Source organism: Podarcis muralis, chromosome Z, assembly GCF_964188315.1.
Source record: "Podarcis muralis chromosome Z, rPodMur119.hap1.1, whole genome shotgun sequence".
Lineage (NCBI taxonomy): Eukaryota > Metazoa > Chordata > Lepidosauria > Squamata > Lacertidae > Podarcis > Podarcis muralis.
Genome location: NC_135673.1, coordinates 41,923,959 through 41,939,458, shown reverse-complemented (window position 1 = coordinate 41,939,458; position 15,500 = coordinate 41,923,959). Strand labels below are relative to the sequence as shown.

The 15,500-nt window shown below is 44.0% G+C and overlaps 1 protein-coding gene across 12 annotated transcripts in view; it reads left to right on the top strand.

The window, feature by feature from the left end:
• The window catches only part of MAMLD1 (mastermind like domain containing 1), a 120,617-nt gene extending 107,439 nt beyond the window's left edge, over nucleotides 1–13,178 (top strand). For 10 of the 12 annotated variants that reach the window (XM_077922528.1, XM_077922526.1, XM_077922531.1 and 7 more), the window contains 4 exons: nucleotides 6,129–6,272; nucleotides 8,568–8,636; nucleotides 9,637–9,718; nucleotides 10,667–13,178. In XM_077922528.1, coding sequence (XP_077778654.1) covers nucleotides 6,129–6,272; nucleotides 8,568–8,636; nucleotides 9,637–9,718; nucleotides 10,667–11,703 — 1,332 coding nt within the window. In that variant the 3' untranslated portion in view covers nucleotides 11,704–13,178. The remainder of the gene's footprint in view (nucleotides 1–6,128; nucleotides 6,273–8,567; nucleotides 8,637–9,636; nucleotides 9,719–10,666) is intronic. The other 2 variants (XM_077922532.1, XM_077922538.1) reach the window with 2 other exon arrangements.
• The last annotated feature ends 2,322 nt before the right edge of the window (nucleotides 13,179–15,500 follow it).

Here is a 15,500-nt window from a genome sequence, read left to right as displayed (position 1 = left end):
GAATATTGGATCTGGTGTGTTCCTGCATTGGGGAATGCCAAGGGGAAGATGAAGAATCGCTTCTCTAAGAAAGTGTGGTGTTTTGTTGTTGATACAGTTGTAAATTACAATTGTACCTATAATGAGGTTTTGGTTGATAGGTTTAACTTTACATGATTAACTGTATAATCTGCTAAAAGGCAGGTGATTGTTTAATTGGTCAAACAGCCCTCTTATTTTGCATTATGCATCATCTTGTTTGACTTAGCCTCTGAATGAGAAGGCAAATGAGTTCCTTTCTAAATGATGAGAGGGGGGAGGGGAATAGGTTCATTAACCTTTGATGCAGATAGCAATGTCGTCTTGATCATGTGCGGTGAGCTATTCTTAGCTGTTATACTTGCATGCCCTTTTTTTTTGTCTTAGCAGAAGGGAATACTGTAGTTCCCACTAGTGGTGAAAATAAGGAACTTTCCTTGTTGTTGTTTAATGTAATTTTGCAGGGTGCTGATTGCCAATTGTCATTTCCTCTATTGTTGTGTTTGTTGCAGCGTACAAAAACAATACGTTTTTTCCCTCAGAAGCTAATTACATTTTCTGTATCAAACTTCACTCCAAAGCTTTGCAACTCTTCGCACAACCTTGCAGAGAAATGAATCCAATTGCCTTTATTGCAGTGGGGCATGTACAGAGCACCTTTATATAATTAAAGCCATAATTAGCGCTGAGCTTGAATGCTTACTTTCCCCTACTAATACAGGGAGGGTGGGGGGACATTATTCTTGTGTTCTGAATGAAATTGAGTCAGAAATGAGGTGGGAGTTCTGCCAGCAAGAACAGCCCTCCACAATGGGCTTATTTAATGCAGTTGCCCTCAGCAATAGGCTCTGTTGATCATCCCAGTGATAAACCTGTTTGCTTCAGCACATACACAGCCAGACAGATTGGGAGGAAATAGGCATGAGAGCTTTGAGTGCCTTTCAAGTGTAGGGCAAGCAAATTGAATCCTTGCTACTTCAGATCTTCCCCTGCAGGCAGCCTACATTTGTTCAAAACTGAGCTACAGACTATCATCTGATTTGGAAAGGGGAGGTGGGCTTGCAGCCTCTGTACGTTTTTCTCCTAGAGAGTAATCCTTGTTTATTGCATCGGTGCTGGCTTTAGGATTCAGACCAGGCACCTTCAGTGCGCCCTAGTAACCTGTAAGAGGTCAGATGCGCTGACCAAGAACTCTCCAAAACTGCCTCCAACTTCCTGAGTGCTCCATAAGTGAGAATGGTAGCACTTGTGGGACGGTGGTGCCCTTTCGCTGCAAATTTCTAGCCTTTTTGCTCTCTGGAGCTGGCCCTGATTTTTTCCTGTGCAGGTCAGAGGGGAGAGGGTGTGAAACAGGAAACCAGATAGTTAAGGGAGCAAAATGTTCACCAGTATCATGTTCACTGATGCTATCAAAGTGCAGTGTGAGGTAGAGGTTTGCAACTTCTAGGAAACTGTATCGCGAGTGATTGTATTCTTGCAATTGTGGACTTTGTATAGGCAACAAGTACGGCAAACATGCACCATAGAAGTAAGTGATTTCAGACACCTCCTTTGGGGGCTTTTTCTTTTCTTCATGGATGTTATTACCAAAGTGGTGTTTCTTTCTTTGCATGATGCAGCCAGCCCCGCCCACCCACCCACCCACATCTCTCTTCCCCCCACCCCCCAAAATCCCTTTTCTGCTTTGCTCTCCAACAACACAATCCAAGGTTTCCTTGCTGACTTCCTGTTTTCTTCATTCTAGCATGATCCTAACTGTCAGATGTCAAAAGGCAGCTACGCTTTTCTTCGTTCCTTATCTTCTGATAACACGGACACTCAAACAAAGGATGCAGGTTTCCATTTGGCAAACAAAGGAAATGTGGCCCAGTTTTGAGCATGCTAGCTGTATAATGTACATATCCTTCTTTGCCAGTAATAACAAAATGTCATCAATAATGTAAAATAGTACTGGAGGCTGAAGCAGATTACGAGGCAGATGGCGACGAAGGAGCAGACAGTATAATTTCCTACCTCGTTGGGCTATTCTCTGTGTTTTGATTCTTCTTTTCCAAGTATCCCCTATGAGATTTTGGTTTAGGTCTCTGCCCTCCTCATCACTGATGGTGAATGGTTTCTAGATAACAACTCTCACCCCTCACCACTGCCTTCCCCCCACCCAAATACAGCTAGTTCCAGGATATGTAAGACCTTGAGTCGAACAACTTCAGTGGCTCCCCTTTTAATCTGGAGGAATCAGGGTGTGCAAACCGAGAACTCTCTCATTCTGCCTCCCAACTTTTATGGTTGCCCCTGCAATCCAGAATGATGGTGCTGTTGGGACAGTGGGCCCCTTTGCTGTTCTTGGGCTGTTCTGCAGATGCCCAAGACTGCCATCTAAGGGATCCAGCCTTGTGTTAATTCTTAATGAGGGCCCCAGGTGGTGCAAATCAGGCCAGTGCTGTTGCTTTCTGTGAAAGGCTTAAGAAACAGAGCAGCACAAACTCTTCAGCTCACCCACTATGGACTGTATCGTCAGTGTTCGAAACTCCCATTATTCTAGGTGCATTTTGTGACAGGAAATTTCATTAGCCCAAACAGTTTCTGAGCTCTGGGCACAGTACTGCCCCTAAGATTTGAGAGTAAAACTGCAGAGTGGAAGGAAAGGAGGACCTTTTTCTGCCTCCCCTCTTCCAGCAACACTCTGAAGACTGGCGAAGAGACCCTCTTAAGAATATTAGGGGGGTGGGCAGGGGAAGGACTAGACCATGTGAAAAATGAACATAATATTTCAGCTGCAGATCATTCATTTTCAGCTTTGTATTCTTGTTCTAAAACAGTGCACCTAGACATTCCGTTGTTGTTCCCGTAACCTAGGTGTAAGGTGCCATTTAGCTCCTAGCTTTCATATCTCAGTTTCTAACACCATGTATGATCCAGAGGTGCTTCCTCCTTCCTCTGAGATAAGGGATTTGTAGGAGAACACTGAAGAGCCCTGGCCAAAGTGATGCAAGGTTCTTGCAATTGTAAATTACTTTTCCCTGTGTTTCCCTGCCATTCAAACAAGCTGTAAAGTTAGCTAACTCTGGCATCCTGCCTGACGTTGCTTTGAGTACCTCAAAACGTTCTGCACTCCAGACTAACAGAATGTAGTCAGATATATAGCTCATCTTTGGGTTTCAGATTACAGGAGATGGCATTTTATTAAGCTCTTAATGAGCTGTGAAATAAAGTCTTCTTTTTGCTTGGCACCTAAAAATGTGCCACGAAGGCATTCCACAAATGGGGAGCCACCAAAGAAAAGTTATCCTGTTCTCCTCGCTGGACCTCTTGTGGAAGAGGTACACAAAGAAGGGCCTCAGAGGAAGATTACAGGGTCTGGGCTGGTTCATATGGGGAGAGGCGGTCCTTGAGGTATTGCGGTCCTGAGCTGTTTACGTCCCTGTATGTTAAAACCAGCACTTTAATTGGTGCTGAAGAGCACTCCCCAAGCATAACCCTCTGGAAATGACTGTCCCAGTAGGACTGGAACCACCAGAAACCAGTGCTACCCACCCTTAACTCAGATAGCTGCTCCAGAAAGATACCATGGTTGAAGGTATAAAAGCATCTTTAAAGGCATTCCCACAAAGATAGCATTACAACAGTACAGCCTGAAAATGGCCAGTAGATAATTGAGTATAAACATGTGATCAAATAAATGCATGCTTTAAAAATATCTCCTCCTACAGGCTGTTCCTATCTGGGCCAAAATACCAATTCCTGGTTCCAGTAATTCAACACAGATCAGACACATTATATCCTACCTTAAGGTTGACAGTCACTTATATGCTTTGGATACCTGTGGTTATTACCTCATCTAGCCCTCCCTTTTCGAAGGCTTTATTTCACAGCTCATTAAGAGCAGGACTTGGGCTGATTTACACTATGTGGCATTTTAAATGTGTTTGTGGGAGGGCCATTATTGGGGTTTTTAAAAATGTTTTTTGTGTTCTCCCTTTTTATTTTTATGTTGTAAACCACCCTGTGATCTTCAGATGAAGGATAGTATACAAATTTAGATGATGGTGATGCTAATAATAATAATAATAGTAATAATAATAATAATAATAATAATAATAATAATAATAATGAAAATTTAATTGGATGAAAATTTATCTGCCAGGAAACTGATAGGATTAATGTGGCCAGCATCTGTTACACTGATTTTGTGGTGAACTGGTTTGGTCCAGACTGCTTGACGACTTACCGTATTTTTTGCTCTATAAGACTCACATTTTCCCTCCTAAAAAGTAAGGGGAAATGTGTGTGCATCTTATGGAGCGAATGCAGGCTGCGCAGCTATCACAGAAGCCAGAACAGCAAGAGGGATTGCTGCTTTCACTGCTCAGCGATCCCTCTTGCTGTTCTGGATTCTGAGATTCAGAATATTTTTTTTCTTGTTTTCCTCCTCCAAAAACTAGGTGCGTCTTGTAGTCTGGTATAGAGCGAAAAATACGGTTCCTGTTCTCATAGCAATTTCCTTGGCATTCGCATTTATCTCGGAGGCCCTCTCGTTGATGAAAGTCAAATTGGTATATCCTAGGGACAGGGCCTTCTTAACTGTGGCTCCACAATTGTGGAATTCGCATTCCTCGGAGATCCTCACTTCCACTGGTCTTCAGATGTGGAGTGAAAACTCTTTTATCCCTCTGGGCCTTTTTTATGGACTAGGTTTAGGCTAGTTCTTGTATTTTTCTGTGGTGGTGTGTAGTTTTAGGGTGAATTTTAACTGTTCTTATTATGTGCATGCAGCCTTGGTGGGATGTAAATAAAATAAAATTTAATTGGCCCAACCCATTCAGCTTTCCACAATGGCCCTCTTGTCCTTCTTTACAGAAATTCACAATCACCTGGTATGGACAAACATGAATATATTGGGGACAGTTGTTTCTTTTTCTCTGTCTTATAGAGAGAGAGAGAGAGAGAATGCTTCTGGTGATTTGGATGCTATTTGGCCTTACAAACATTAGAAAGATTCCTGGTTTACAGTAATTGCCCAAAAGGGGGTGAAGCCAGACTTCAAGTGGCTTTTCCTCAGTTTGCAAAAGCTCATGTGCCTGGATGCAGAGGATTGGGCGAGTGATTGTTGACAAGCCAGTATGACACATTGTCCTTATTTTGCTTAGATGCACAACAGTTCTTACTTGCCCCATAGACAGGAACTGGAACTTGGTTGCACAATTCAGATACCTCATTATTTCGGAAGCTTAAATATGGGTTGGGGTGACTTCTGAATAGACAAATCATATTTATGATGGGTGGTTCTTCCTCTAGAGGTTCCTGTACCTAGAGATGGGAGAACTGTCCAAAGGAAAGCAAGGCAGATACCGTATTTTTCGCTCCATAAGACACACTTTTTTCCTCTTAAAATCTAAGGGGAAATGTCTGTGCATCTTATGGAGTGAATGTGTGATCCCTGGGGGCGGGGGGGGACCCGGGCTTCCCCCGCCAGCCCCGACAAAGCTCCTGAGCAGCTCTGGGGTAGCCCGTGAAGCCTCCGCAGGGCAGCGGGGAGCCTTCATCCCGCTTTCCTGGGGAGGCTTCACGCGGCTATCCCTGGCTTTTGTGGAAGGTGGAGTAAGGGACAGAGCGAGGCTCTCTCACTTCCCCCACCTCCCGCAAAAGCCCCCAAGAGCCGCGCTCCCTTTAAAGAGCTGCGCGGAGTGTGTGTATGGCTCTTGAGGGCTTTTCCCCGAGGAGGGAGAAGGGCAGCCCATCAGTGACTGCAAGCGCCGCACACACACTCCATGCGGCTCATGAAAGAGAGTGCTGAGCAGAGCCTGGGATGCATACAGGCTCTGCTCAGCGCTCCCTTTAAATAATATTTTTTTTCTTGAATCCCCCCCCCCCCAAAGTAGGTGTGCCTTATGGAGCGAAAAATATGGTAATCTCTAAACCATGGTTGATTGGAAGCTCAGACCATGGTTTTGGTTTTAAACTATGGTTGGTGCACAGCTTGGCTTTGGTGTGATTTTGGAACTGAGAGCCACTCCATCGGTCTTATCTGGAAAGTTTGGACAGATGATCTAAATGCCCTTTTAGTGTTTGTCCTGGTTAAAAGAGTAACAATATTTCCCCCTTTTTTAAAGAGATCTCAAATCATTGCTAGACTTCAGGAGCCACTAGAGATCCCACCTGCAGTCCCAGCCTCAGCCTTGGTGAATGGCTGTAACATAAGGAACCATCTACTGAAGCAGCAGATAATGAGACGGCAGCAGCAGCAGCAGCTACAGGTTGGTCTCTTAGTTTCTCTGGGAAGCCAGATGACTGCTGATAGGGCTGTTATTTCAAGTGACGAGACTTCTTTAGATTACCACGGCAGAGTGATGGAACTTAAATTGCAATGCTGTTATCCCTAGGGTTAGTTCAGCAGTTGTGGTACTTGATTGAAGTCTTGCAATGGGAGCCATCTTTCCTCACGCTTGATCACCAGCCCTCCTTTCTTCGGCAAGCAGTACTGGTGTTCGAAGTCTAACTGGCTCCCAAGAACTTATCACCCCCAAGATGGCTCACAAAGAACAACTGCACCGATGCAAATACAAATAATGCAAATGATTAAAAAAATCAAAACAAAATCTTAAATTCCCAAAGGTATTAAAAAAAAAATCAAGATACATTTCTGTTCCTGCCGAAAGGGCAAAGCGTACTCCCCACCAAAAAACAAAGAAAATTAAAAGACAGCAAGAGTAAATACTTAAGCAGTCTTCTAGGGGTCCCAGACGATTTGGAGCAAGGCAGGTAGGAAAGCTTGATGGTTTGAAAAGCCTCTCCCTCTTGGACAGAACAGAGGAGGAGAAGGAGGCAGCAGTGATCAAATGCATGGATGTGTTCAATCAGGACACGGGGAGGCACAAGTTAAGTTCATAAGAGGCTGGATGTAATCTTTGTGGGTTTGTGGAGGGGGCTGTCATATTAATATATCTAGTGAGGTTAGAAAAGAAGAGACAGACTTCTTCCTTTTTCTTTTCACTTGTTACAAAAGCTATTTTTATTAAAGCTTGAAAAGAGAAACAAAGAAAAAGCGATATGCAAAAGTTAGATTCAAATACCAAACGTTTTAAACATAAAAACTTAGAAGAAAATAAAAGAAAAGAAAAAGATTTCTGACTCTCCATCTATCGGCTTTATAGACTTAACTTGCTCCATAACAGTATCTAACTCTTCTGATTTCCATAAACCAACCTTATGTCAGTCTTCAAACCCACTTATGACAAGTTCATTCTCCTTTTTGCGCAAAAAGCCCATATAAGGGGTTTCCAATCGTTAATAAATGTCAACAATGATTTTTCTCTAATTAAACTTGTCAACTTTGCTATCTCAGCAAAATCCATTCGTTTCAATAACCATTCTTCCATAGTAGGTCCTTCCAGCTTTGTGCGTATAAGAATCTTGCCGCTGTGTTCATGTATTGCAGTAATCTTGCATACTCTTTTTCTTGTTGTATAGTGGTACCTCTGGTTGCAAACGGGATCCGTTCCGGAGGCCTGTTCGCAACATGAAAAGAGTGCAACCCGCAGCGGCGCTTCTGCACTCGCGCGGGTTGCGATTCGCCGCTTCTGCGCATGCGTGTGATGTCATTTTGCACTTCTGCGCATGCGCGAGCGGCGAAACCTAGAAGTAACCCTTTCCAGTACTTCCCGGTCGCCGTGGGACGTAACCTGAAAGAACGTAACATGAAGCGGACGTTACATGAGGTATGACTGTATATCCATTAGTCCCAGCAGGAAGAGTTCTGGTTTGAGTTGAACATTAAGCTTCAGAATCTTCTGTATCAATGTGTCTATTTGTATCCAATAGTTTTTAGCTTTTTTGCACAATAAAATGTCCCCTCGTGTTTTTGACACTTCCAGCCAGTGGCGTAGCGTGGGGGGTGCAGGGGGGTCCGGCTGCACCGGGCGCAACATCTGGGGTTAGGGCAAATCCACAGGTTAGGGGGCGCAAATCCACGGGTTAGGGGGCGCAAATTACTTGCCTTGCCCCGGGTGCTGACAACCCACGCTACGCCACTGCTTCCAGCAAACAGTTGGAACATTTTTATACATTCTAAATAACTTCTCAGGACTTAGATACCAGTGGTACATCTTTACATGAAAATTCTCTTTTAAATCATAACACAGTGTGTATTTTAACCCTTTTGTCCTCATATGTTCCCACTCTTCCATCTGTATATTATAACCAAAATAGATTGTTCCTAGATGGTTATTGAAGACAGCTGGTGGTCTCAGTACTGAGTGGTCTCAGAGGGAAGGCAATGAAACAACTTATTGGGGATCTGTCTAATAATACTCAGGGCAAAACTACGTGCAATTCTTGTGTGTCTGTTTATAAAGCACAAACTTGTGCTAAAGGTGACCATAGCACTGAGGGGCAGTCAGCAGCAGAGGACATGAGGGGGGGTCGCTGGTCTAGCACCCATCCCAAACTGCCACCTAAAACAAAGTGATCAGCTTGCCTAATGGGTGGGCTGGAGCTCTAAACCAGCTCTTCAACTTGAATGCAGGAACTGAAATGCAAACCTTTTGTTCCAGGGCTATCAAAGACATCGTATTAAAGTATATAGACCTGTCTCTGCTCTTTCAGCCAGTCGTCTACAGCTGGTAAACATCAGTTGCATGTCCATAGAGTAACTGTATTGGGTTGTCTTCTTAACTGCAAATTTTCTGGATGGGTTTCTCTCTCTTTTCCCTTCCCACACCACCTTGCTGGATATGGGGAGAAAATCAATAGCCGGTCTTTCTGTTACGTGTTCCAAAATCACTCTGCCAAAATGTGTTTGCCTGGCTAGATTAGGACATGTGTTAGAAAGCTTTAAAAGTTCATTTGCTTTTATTTCTGTTTAAATACATGTGTTAAAATGTATCTTGTCTCGGGGTTACACATTGCCTTTTGATGGTGTTGCCCCAAAAGACAGCCTATAAATACTTTAACTAATATCCTAATCCCTATTAACTCTAATAAAAACCAAACTTCTATGCCTGGTTCAAATGTAAATCCACAAGAAATTTTTACTGATGAACCACAGTTCAAACAAACCACAATTCCTTGAGTTCATGTATTATTGGGAATTGTTGTTACTTAGTCACACTATTCCAATTGCAAAGGTTCATTTTTGTAGCAGTCAACAGTGGTATGTGAACATGATCTCTGTATAATGTGTTGCCTCCCACCAAGATTGGGGTTCCCAATAATTCAATTTAAAATACAAAGCATCATGGTGCTTTCTAACAGCCCTTAAGGAATAGAAAACTGATACGCAATTCATCCTTTTCTGAAAGAGAGAAACAGAGAGAGAAAGAGTGAGAGGACAGAGGAGGGGGGGGGGAATGGGGGGAAAATACCCTTCTATTGCAGCCCTTTCCCATTTCACCTGGATCTCAACCCAATGAGATTGTTTAAGAGAGTGACAGGGTGCAACAGAAGGGGAGAAACAACCACTCAGTGAAAAACAAGGTCGGGAAGTTGACAAAAATAAGAGGAAAAATTGTAATTATGTAATGTTTAAAATGTTGAAACTTAATAAAATATAATTGCAACAACAACAACAACAAAAGAGTGGAACTTGTATTTGATGTGAACATTTTTTCCCCTTTCGCCTAGGAAAAGCAGAGACACAGCATGATGGGAGTATCATCTGAGCAGAGGGGTCATTTTGTGGGGCAGCTGATGAATCAGTTTACTGGTAAGGAGTTGTAGAGCATATTCTCGAAAGCTTGACCCTTTTTGTGTGTGCTGTTTTAATTCAGGGATTTCAAGGAAACTCTTAATAATACATAAATATCCTGCTTGCAGATCTCGCATGCCTTCCATTTCTGATTCGCATAAGCCAGCCTGACCCTTAATAAAAAGAAGGGTCCTTTGGAATACAAGGGGTTACATGCCTAAGGTGCTGTCAAGTTCTAGTTGTGATAGCCTCCGAACTGTAGGTTCTGCAACGTGGACTTCAGCAGAGCAAAGCTAATTTCATATAACACAATTCCTGCATTTGCAAACTAGAGCTGAACTGTGGAATTCGGAAAAGTTAAGATATTTGAAATGCAGGCTTCACAATTTTAAATTACTGGTTCTAAATTGGATGGATAGATTTTACACGCCACAGGTGAAATGTCAATATAGCAACTCTATAAATAAACAAATAAATCATTGAGACGCAGCAGAGGAAATTGAGCTGCAGCAGATTAGTTTGATTTTTAAAACATGTTTGAAGAATGTTCATGTTACCCTTCCACCTTGTTGGGAGCTGAGGGTTCTAGTTTGGCCCCAGCTAATCCCTGACAGACTGGTTCTCCATGTGCAGGGAATTTTTTTACATGGAGGAGCATTCAAACATAAGATTTTAGGTTTACCTGCAAACCAAAGTGCTGAAGCCTAGCAAGAGTTGCACTCTGTAATCTTGCTGATCATTTAATTTGTCTCTAGGGCAAATTGTGTTTGAACCATTAAACCAGAACAGCTTTACTCTATTTAGCAGAGAGAGAAACTAGCTTTGCAACAGTTAAAAGTGGCACTGGGATGTGTGTGTTATATTTGTATGATATTTTGTGCTTAAAGAATTGAAATGATGCGTGCAGAATCCAGTCTCATGCCCAGACTCTTCCTAACTTAATGCCTTGCTTGTTCCTCTATGCAGCCGTTTCCCAGCCCATGTCAGCAGATTGCACCCAGTCCATGCCGACTCCTTCTCCAAATCACCGCCTAATGTCATCTCCCCAGGGAATGTTGCAGAGTACCTTGGGCTCTGGGATCACTCAGATGGCCCCTGTGAACCAGAATACTGGGGCAGTGGTGATGATTGCACACAACCCCAGCAAGCAGCCAGGAATGTACCCACCTAATGCCGATTTCAGCCTCCCAATGCGGCAAAGCCAAAATCCCCTGGGTATGAGTTCCGGAATGCAAACGGTTCACGGCCACCCTACCCTTCGGCCTGGCATGGTGCTGGCCAGCTTTGCCTCTGGTTCCCTATCGAGCCACACTTCACAGCAGCAGCAGCAGCAGCAGCAGCAGCAGCACTTGAGGCAGCAGACGATGCCAAGAATGGCTAACGTCTACTCCACCTCTCCTCAGATGTGGTCACAAAGGATGCCAAATCAAAGCCAGATGGATGCCAGTATGCAGCAGTTCTCTGGCAATGCTATCTTCTCGAAGCAGAATGCAAGGCCAAATCTCTCTGGTCCGTCGTTTACCCAGTCTGTGGCACCACCCAATCAGATTGCTCCTGGGGTCCATGCCAGACAGATGCAAAAAGCCAGTATGGGACAATCAGGCCAGAACTTGGGCCCTCTGAATAACCAGAACCTGAGACCCAATCTGACAAGAGTACCTTTGCAAGCAGCGATGAATGTCATGAAGCCAATGCCGCAAGGCATAACCAGTTTTAGCCAGCTCAGTGCTGCACACCCAGTCGGCCTACCAACTTACCCTGGCTCTGCCAGCCAGTCGTCAGGATCGTTCAGCAGAATGAGCCCTGCCTCTGAGATGCAATCCCAGTACGACTTCATGGTCCAGCAAAACGATGCCCTTCTGCCTGATAACTGCAGCGATGTTGACTTTATCGATAATCTCATGAAGAATAGCGGCGGCAGCGGAAGCAGCGACGAAGAGTGGCTGAATAATTTGACAATGATAGATGACATTTTGGGGCAACAAAGCTCTGGACACGTGTGATTCTTGAGGGATGATGCTGATGGGTATGTAAATAATCTGTGCAGGACTAAAAAAAGAGAAAAAAGCATTTACAATAATAATAATAATAATAATAGAAATCCTCCCCTTCTTAATTAACTTGCCCAACTAACTCCTCACCTTTCTCCCAGATTTTTCAAATAGCGCTGTATATATAGTTGAATATTTTTTGTAAATTATGTTTTCCTAAACATTAAATATGGAAGTATTTATACTTCTTTGCTGGACTCTTTGTAAATATCCTATAGACTATTCTCTCCCTTTTCTCTTTCTCTTTCTCTTTTTTTCTTTTTCTCTTTCTCTCTCTTTCTCTTTCTCTCTTTCTCTTTCTCTTTCATTTCTATTTCTCTCTCTCTCTCTCCTTTCTTATTTTTTGGTATATTAGAGGAGTTGAGTTACATCTTGTTCTAAATATGCAAATGTTAGTTTCAGTAATACTGTGTATTACAGCATCAAATATTTTATGTCCAGATAAACAGAGTCAACGGGAAGCAAGGACTGCCACATTCCTTGCCTTCCCAAGCCCATGTAAATTTAAGATGACAGATCGACTGAATTAAAAATCAGTTTTGATCTGGCCAACAATAATTCAATCCCTACCAGGCCCAGGAATTCATCCAAGTAAATTGCTTAATAAAGGAGCTCATTGTGGCAAGCTCTTTTGCTGGACTGAAGGTGCCAACAACCTGTACACTGTTCTTTTGCTCTTTCTATGGCTGTGGTTGACCCAGGTCTGTTCCACACAATCAGTGTTTGTGCTGAATGAGTACAGCACCAAACCATAAGTTGCCCATACAGACGAGCCACAGGCTGAGCATTAGACTCACCTCAAGATATAATATTTGCCGCTTGCATCAGCTACAAGTCACCAGGTGATGAGTAGGCAAGCAGTGATGTAAGCGCATGTGTGAACTGGTCCACAGGGTAAGAAGGTGGTTGATCTGAAAGACTGTGACAAATACCAAGTGCTTTTGTAGAAAATTATCTGTGTCAGAAGCGCATGCAAGCCTGAAAGCATGAATGTCGCCTTTCAGCAATTAGAAACACTTTCTGGCTTGCGCACCTCAGCAGTGTATAGTTGCAGTTTGCAGTGTATAGTTTGCAGTTTGCAGGCTATCTGTTCCTAGTTCTAAACAACTTTCGTATCTTCTTCTCTGTTTTTGATGAGACTGTCCGTCCTGCCCCCCCCCCCTTTTCCATTTCTCACCTCCCAGATAAAATGTCTATAAACGCTAATAGCTTAACTTTTGATGTTTTTCCTGTTAAATGTATATTTAAGAGTCTGTTTATAAAAGAATTCCGTTCTACTGTAAGCTTTCTTCAACAATGTTCATACTTTGTGTAATCCGATTTTAATGGCCACATCAGCATCCATTTGTATGACAATGTCCACTTCAAGCACACCAAAATGTTCTTTTTTCCTTCATACCATAATAAACTGCCAGGGAAAAATTGCAGTCACTGCATGTTTTCATTTATTCTTTTTGCTTTTGTTTTTGTAGAAAACAGCATTTTAAGTAAGAATAGTAATGCTTGCAACTGGAATGAATACTAGGCAACTTGCAGGCATTTACTATTTTTGGAGAGGGGCAAGGTCACAAGGCTTGCAACTCTTTTGGGGAAACTGAATCCCTGTTGCTAGAAAAAGGTTTTGAGACCTGCAGGACAGAGAGACTGTAGTAGTTCTGCCTTAACACCTTTTGGAAGCCCTGGTACACGAAGCAGGGAATTGGTGCCTGATCTGCAGGGTTCCCCGTTGTGGCCCTGCAACATCTACCACTGTAGTGACACCATTGGTTTCTGCCACAATAGCACAGTGCTGGCAGGAACCCTCCAGTTTATGGGGAAGGGCCATATCTCAGTGGCAGAGCACATGTTCTGCATCTAGAAGGCTCCAAAAGAATCAGGTAGCAGATGATGAGGCAGATATTTCTCTCTCTGGGATCTGCTGTCTGTCAGGGGAGACCAGGATTTCCCAAACCTTGTTGGCCTCCTTGATGAGCTTATAAACCTGCCATCAACCTCAACCCCAAGGTCTTAGGGATGTCAAGAATGTAACCCAATATATAATAAATATTTATTAATCACCAGTTGCCATTACAAGCAACCGTAAAATCTAAAAACAACAACAACCCTGTATTATTAAATACAGAGGTTTCTTATTACTAAGCTAAATGCATGCACTTTATTTCTGAAGCTCATATTTCCTAACCAAATTTTTGGCACTAAAGCTCACAAACTTCTCACCTCCCCCCCCCCCCCCAGATCTTCATTCACCACCTCTCCCATTGATTGTAGGCAGCCTACATTAATTGTAGGCATAAGAACCATCTCCTAGGCCGCCTCCAAAATATTTGAGGGGGCCGCCCAGCAGAAGTTGATGGGCATTGCCATTCAAATGGAATGTGTGTGTGCTGTGTATAAGATCGATTATGCAGAGTGGGGATTATGTCCATCCGCCCCCGAATATTTTATTCAAGTTGCCACCCCTATGTCAGCATGGCCTCCCGCAAAAGAAAGCTCTCTTCTCAGTTATACTGGTATTTACTCAGTGTGAAATGCGGCCACAGGAAAGGGGAGCCCCCTAAGCATACACCTAGAGGTACGTCACTGCTCTACTCCTGGGCCCACAGAGGCACTTGTAGGGGAATGGGGCATTTTAATTTATTTTCATTATTTGTTTATTATATTTCCACTCCAATGTCCCTCAAGGTGTTCTCCCGCTTCCTCATGTTATCCTCACAACGGCCCCATGAGGCAGGTAAGGTACTTGCCGTAATCTTACACATTGTCAGTACTCAGGGCCGGCCCAAGACTTCATGGCACCTGAAGCAGGCCACAAAATGGCATCATGGAAGAAGGGGTCAATGGTTGAAGTGGGAATCAATGGCCATTGACTCATGGTGGGCGGGTGCAGACACCCCATAGGGCAACCCCTGCCATTTCCTCCCTAAGGGTAGGCAGAGACCAGCAGCACCTCCTATTCACCAAGAAGCCATGGGGGGGGGGCACTGCCGAGCAGGCAGCAGCTCCAACCTTTATATGTATGGCAGCCATGCCTTCCTTGGAAGCTGGGTCTGCTGCCCCCACAGATCCTGCCACCTGAGGCAGGTGCCTCACTTTTCCTCATGGGTGGGCCGGCCCTGTCAGTACGTCATCGTGGTGTGCTTGCCATAATCTCGGCTTCTGTTCCATGAGAGGAGGGAGGATGAGCTTGTGAGTGGGGATTCTCTTGGGTGAGCATGGCAAGGGCCTCAGAGGAAGGTGTTGCTGCCTTGGCTCAGGTCTCCTCACATGCTGTGGGTGCTTTCTGCTCCACACTCCAGCACTACCACTCTCCCCATGCTTTTCCCTTCCCCACTTTCTGCCCCTGCCCCCTTATATACAGGGATTCTTGATGTGTGTGGGTCTGGCCACCCAGCACCTCCCACTAATGCAGGGATGCGGGAAGCTGGCCATGCTGACTTGGGGGTGGGGGGGGTGGAGTCCAATAACATCTGGAGGGCTACAATCCCCCTTCCCAGTAATAAATGCAAACAAGAAGCCACAAGGATCGTTTAGTTGCCTCCTACGCCAACTTGCATATCCTCCGACATTCCTCAGATGGCATTTCTCATTCCCCACCTCCAACTGACCCTCCTTGAACCCCAGTTTTTCAGTGTGTCCCCCTCAGAGCATTTCCTATCAGAAGAAGGGAGACTGCTACCAACGGGACCAAGCATGCACGGCCCCCACCGTTCTGAAAAAACAACCCTCAATCCCTATTTTATTTTATCATT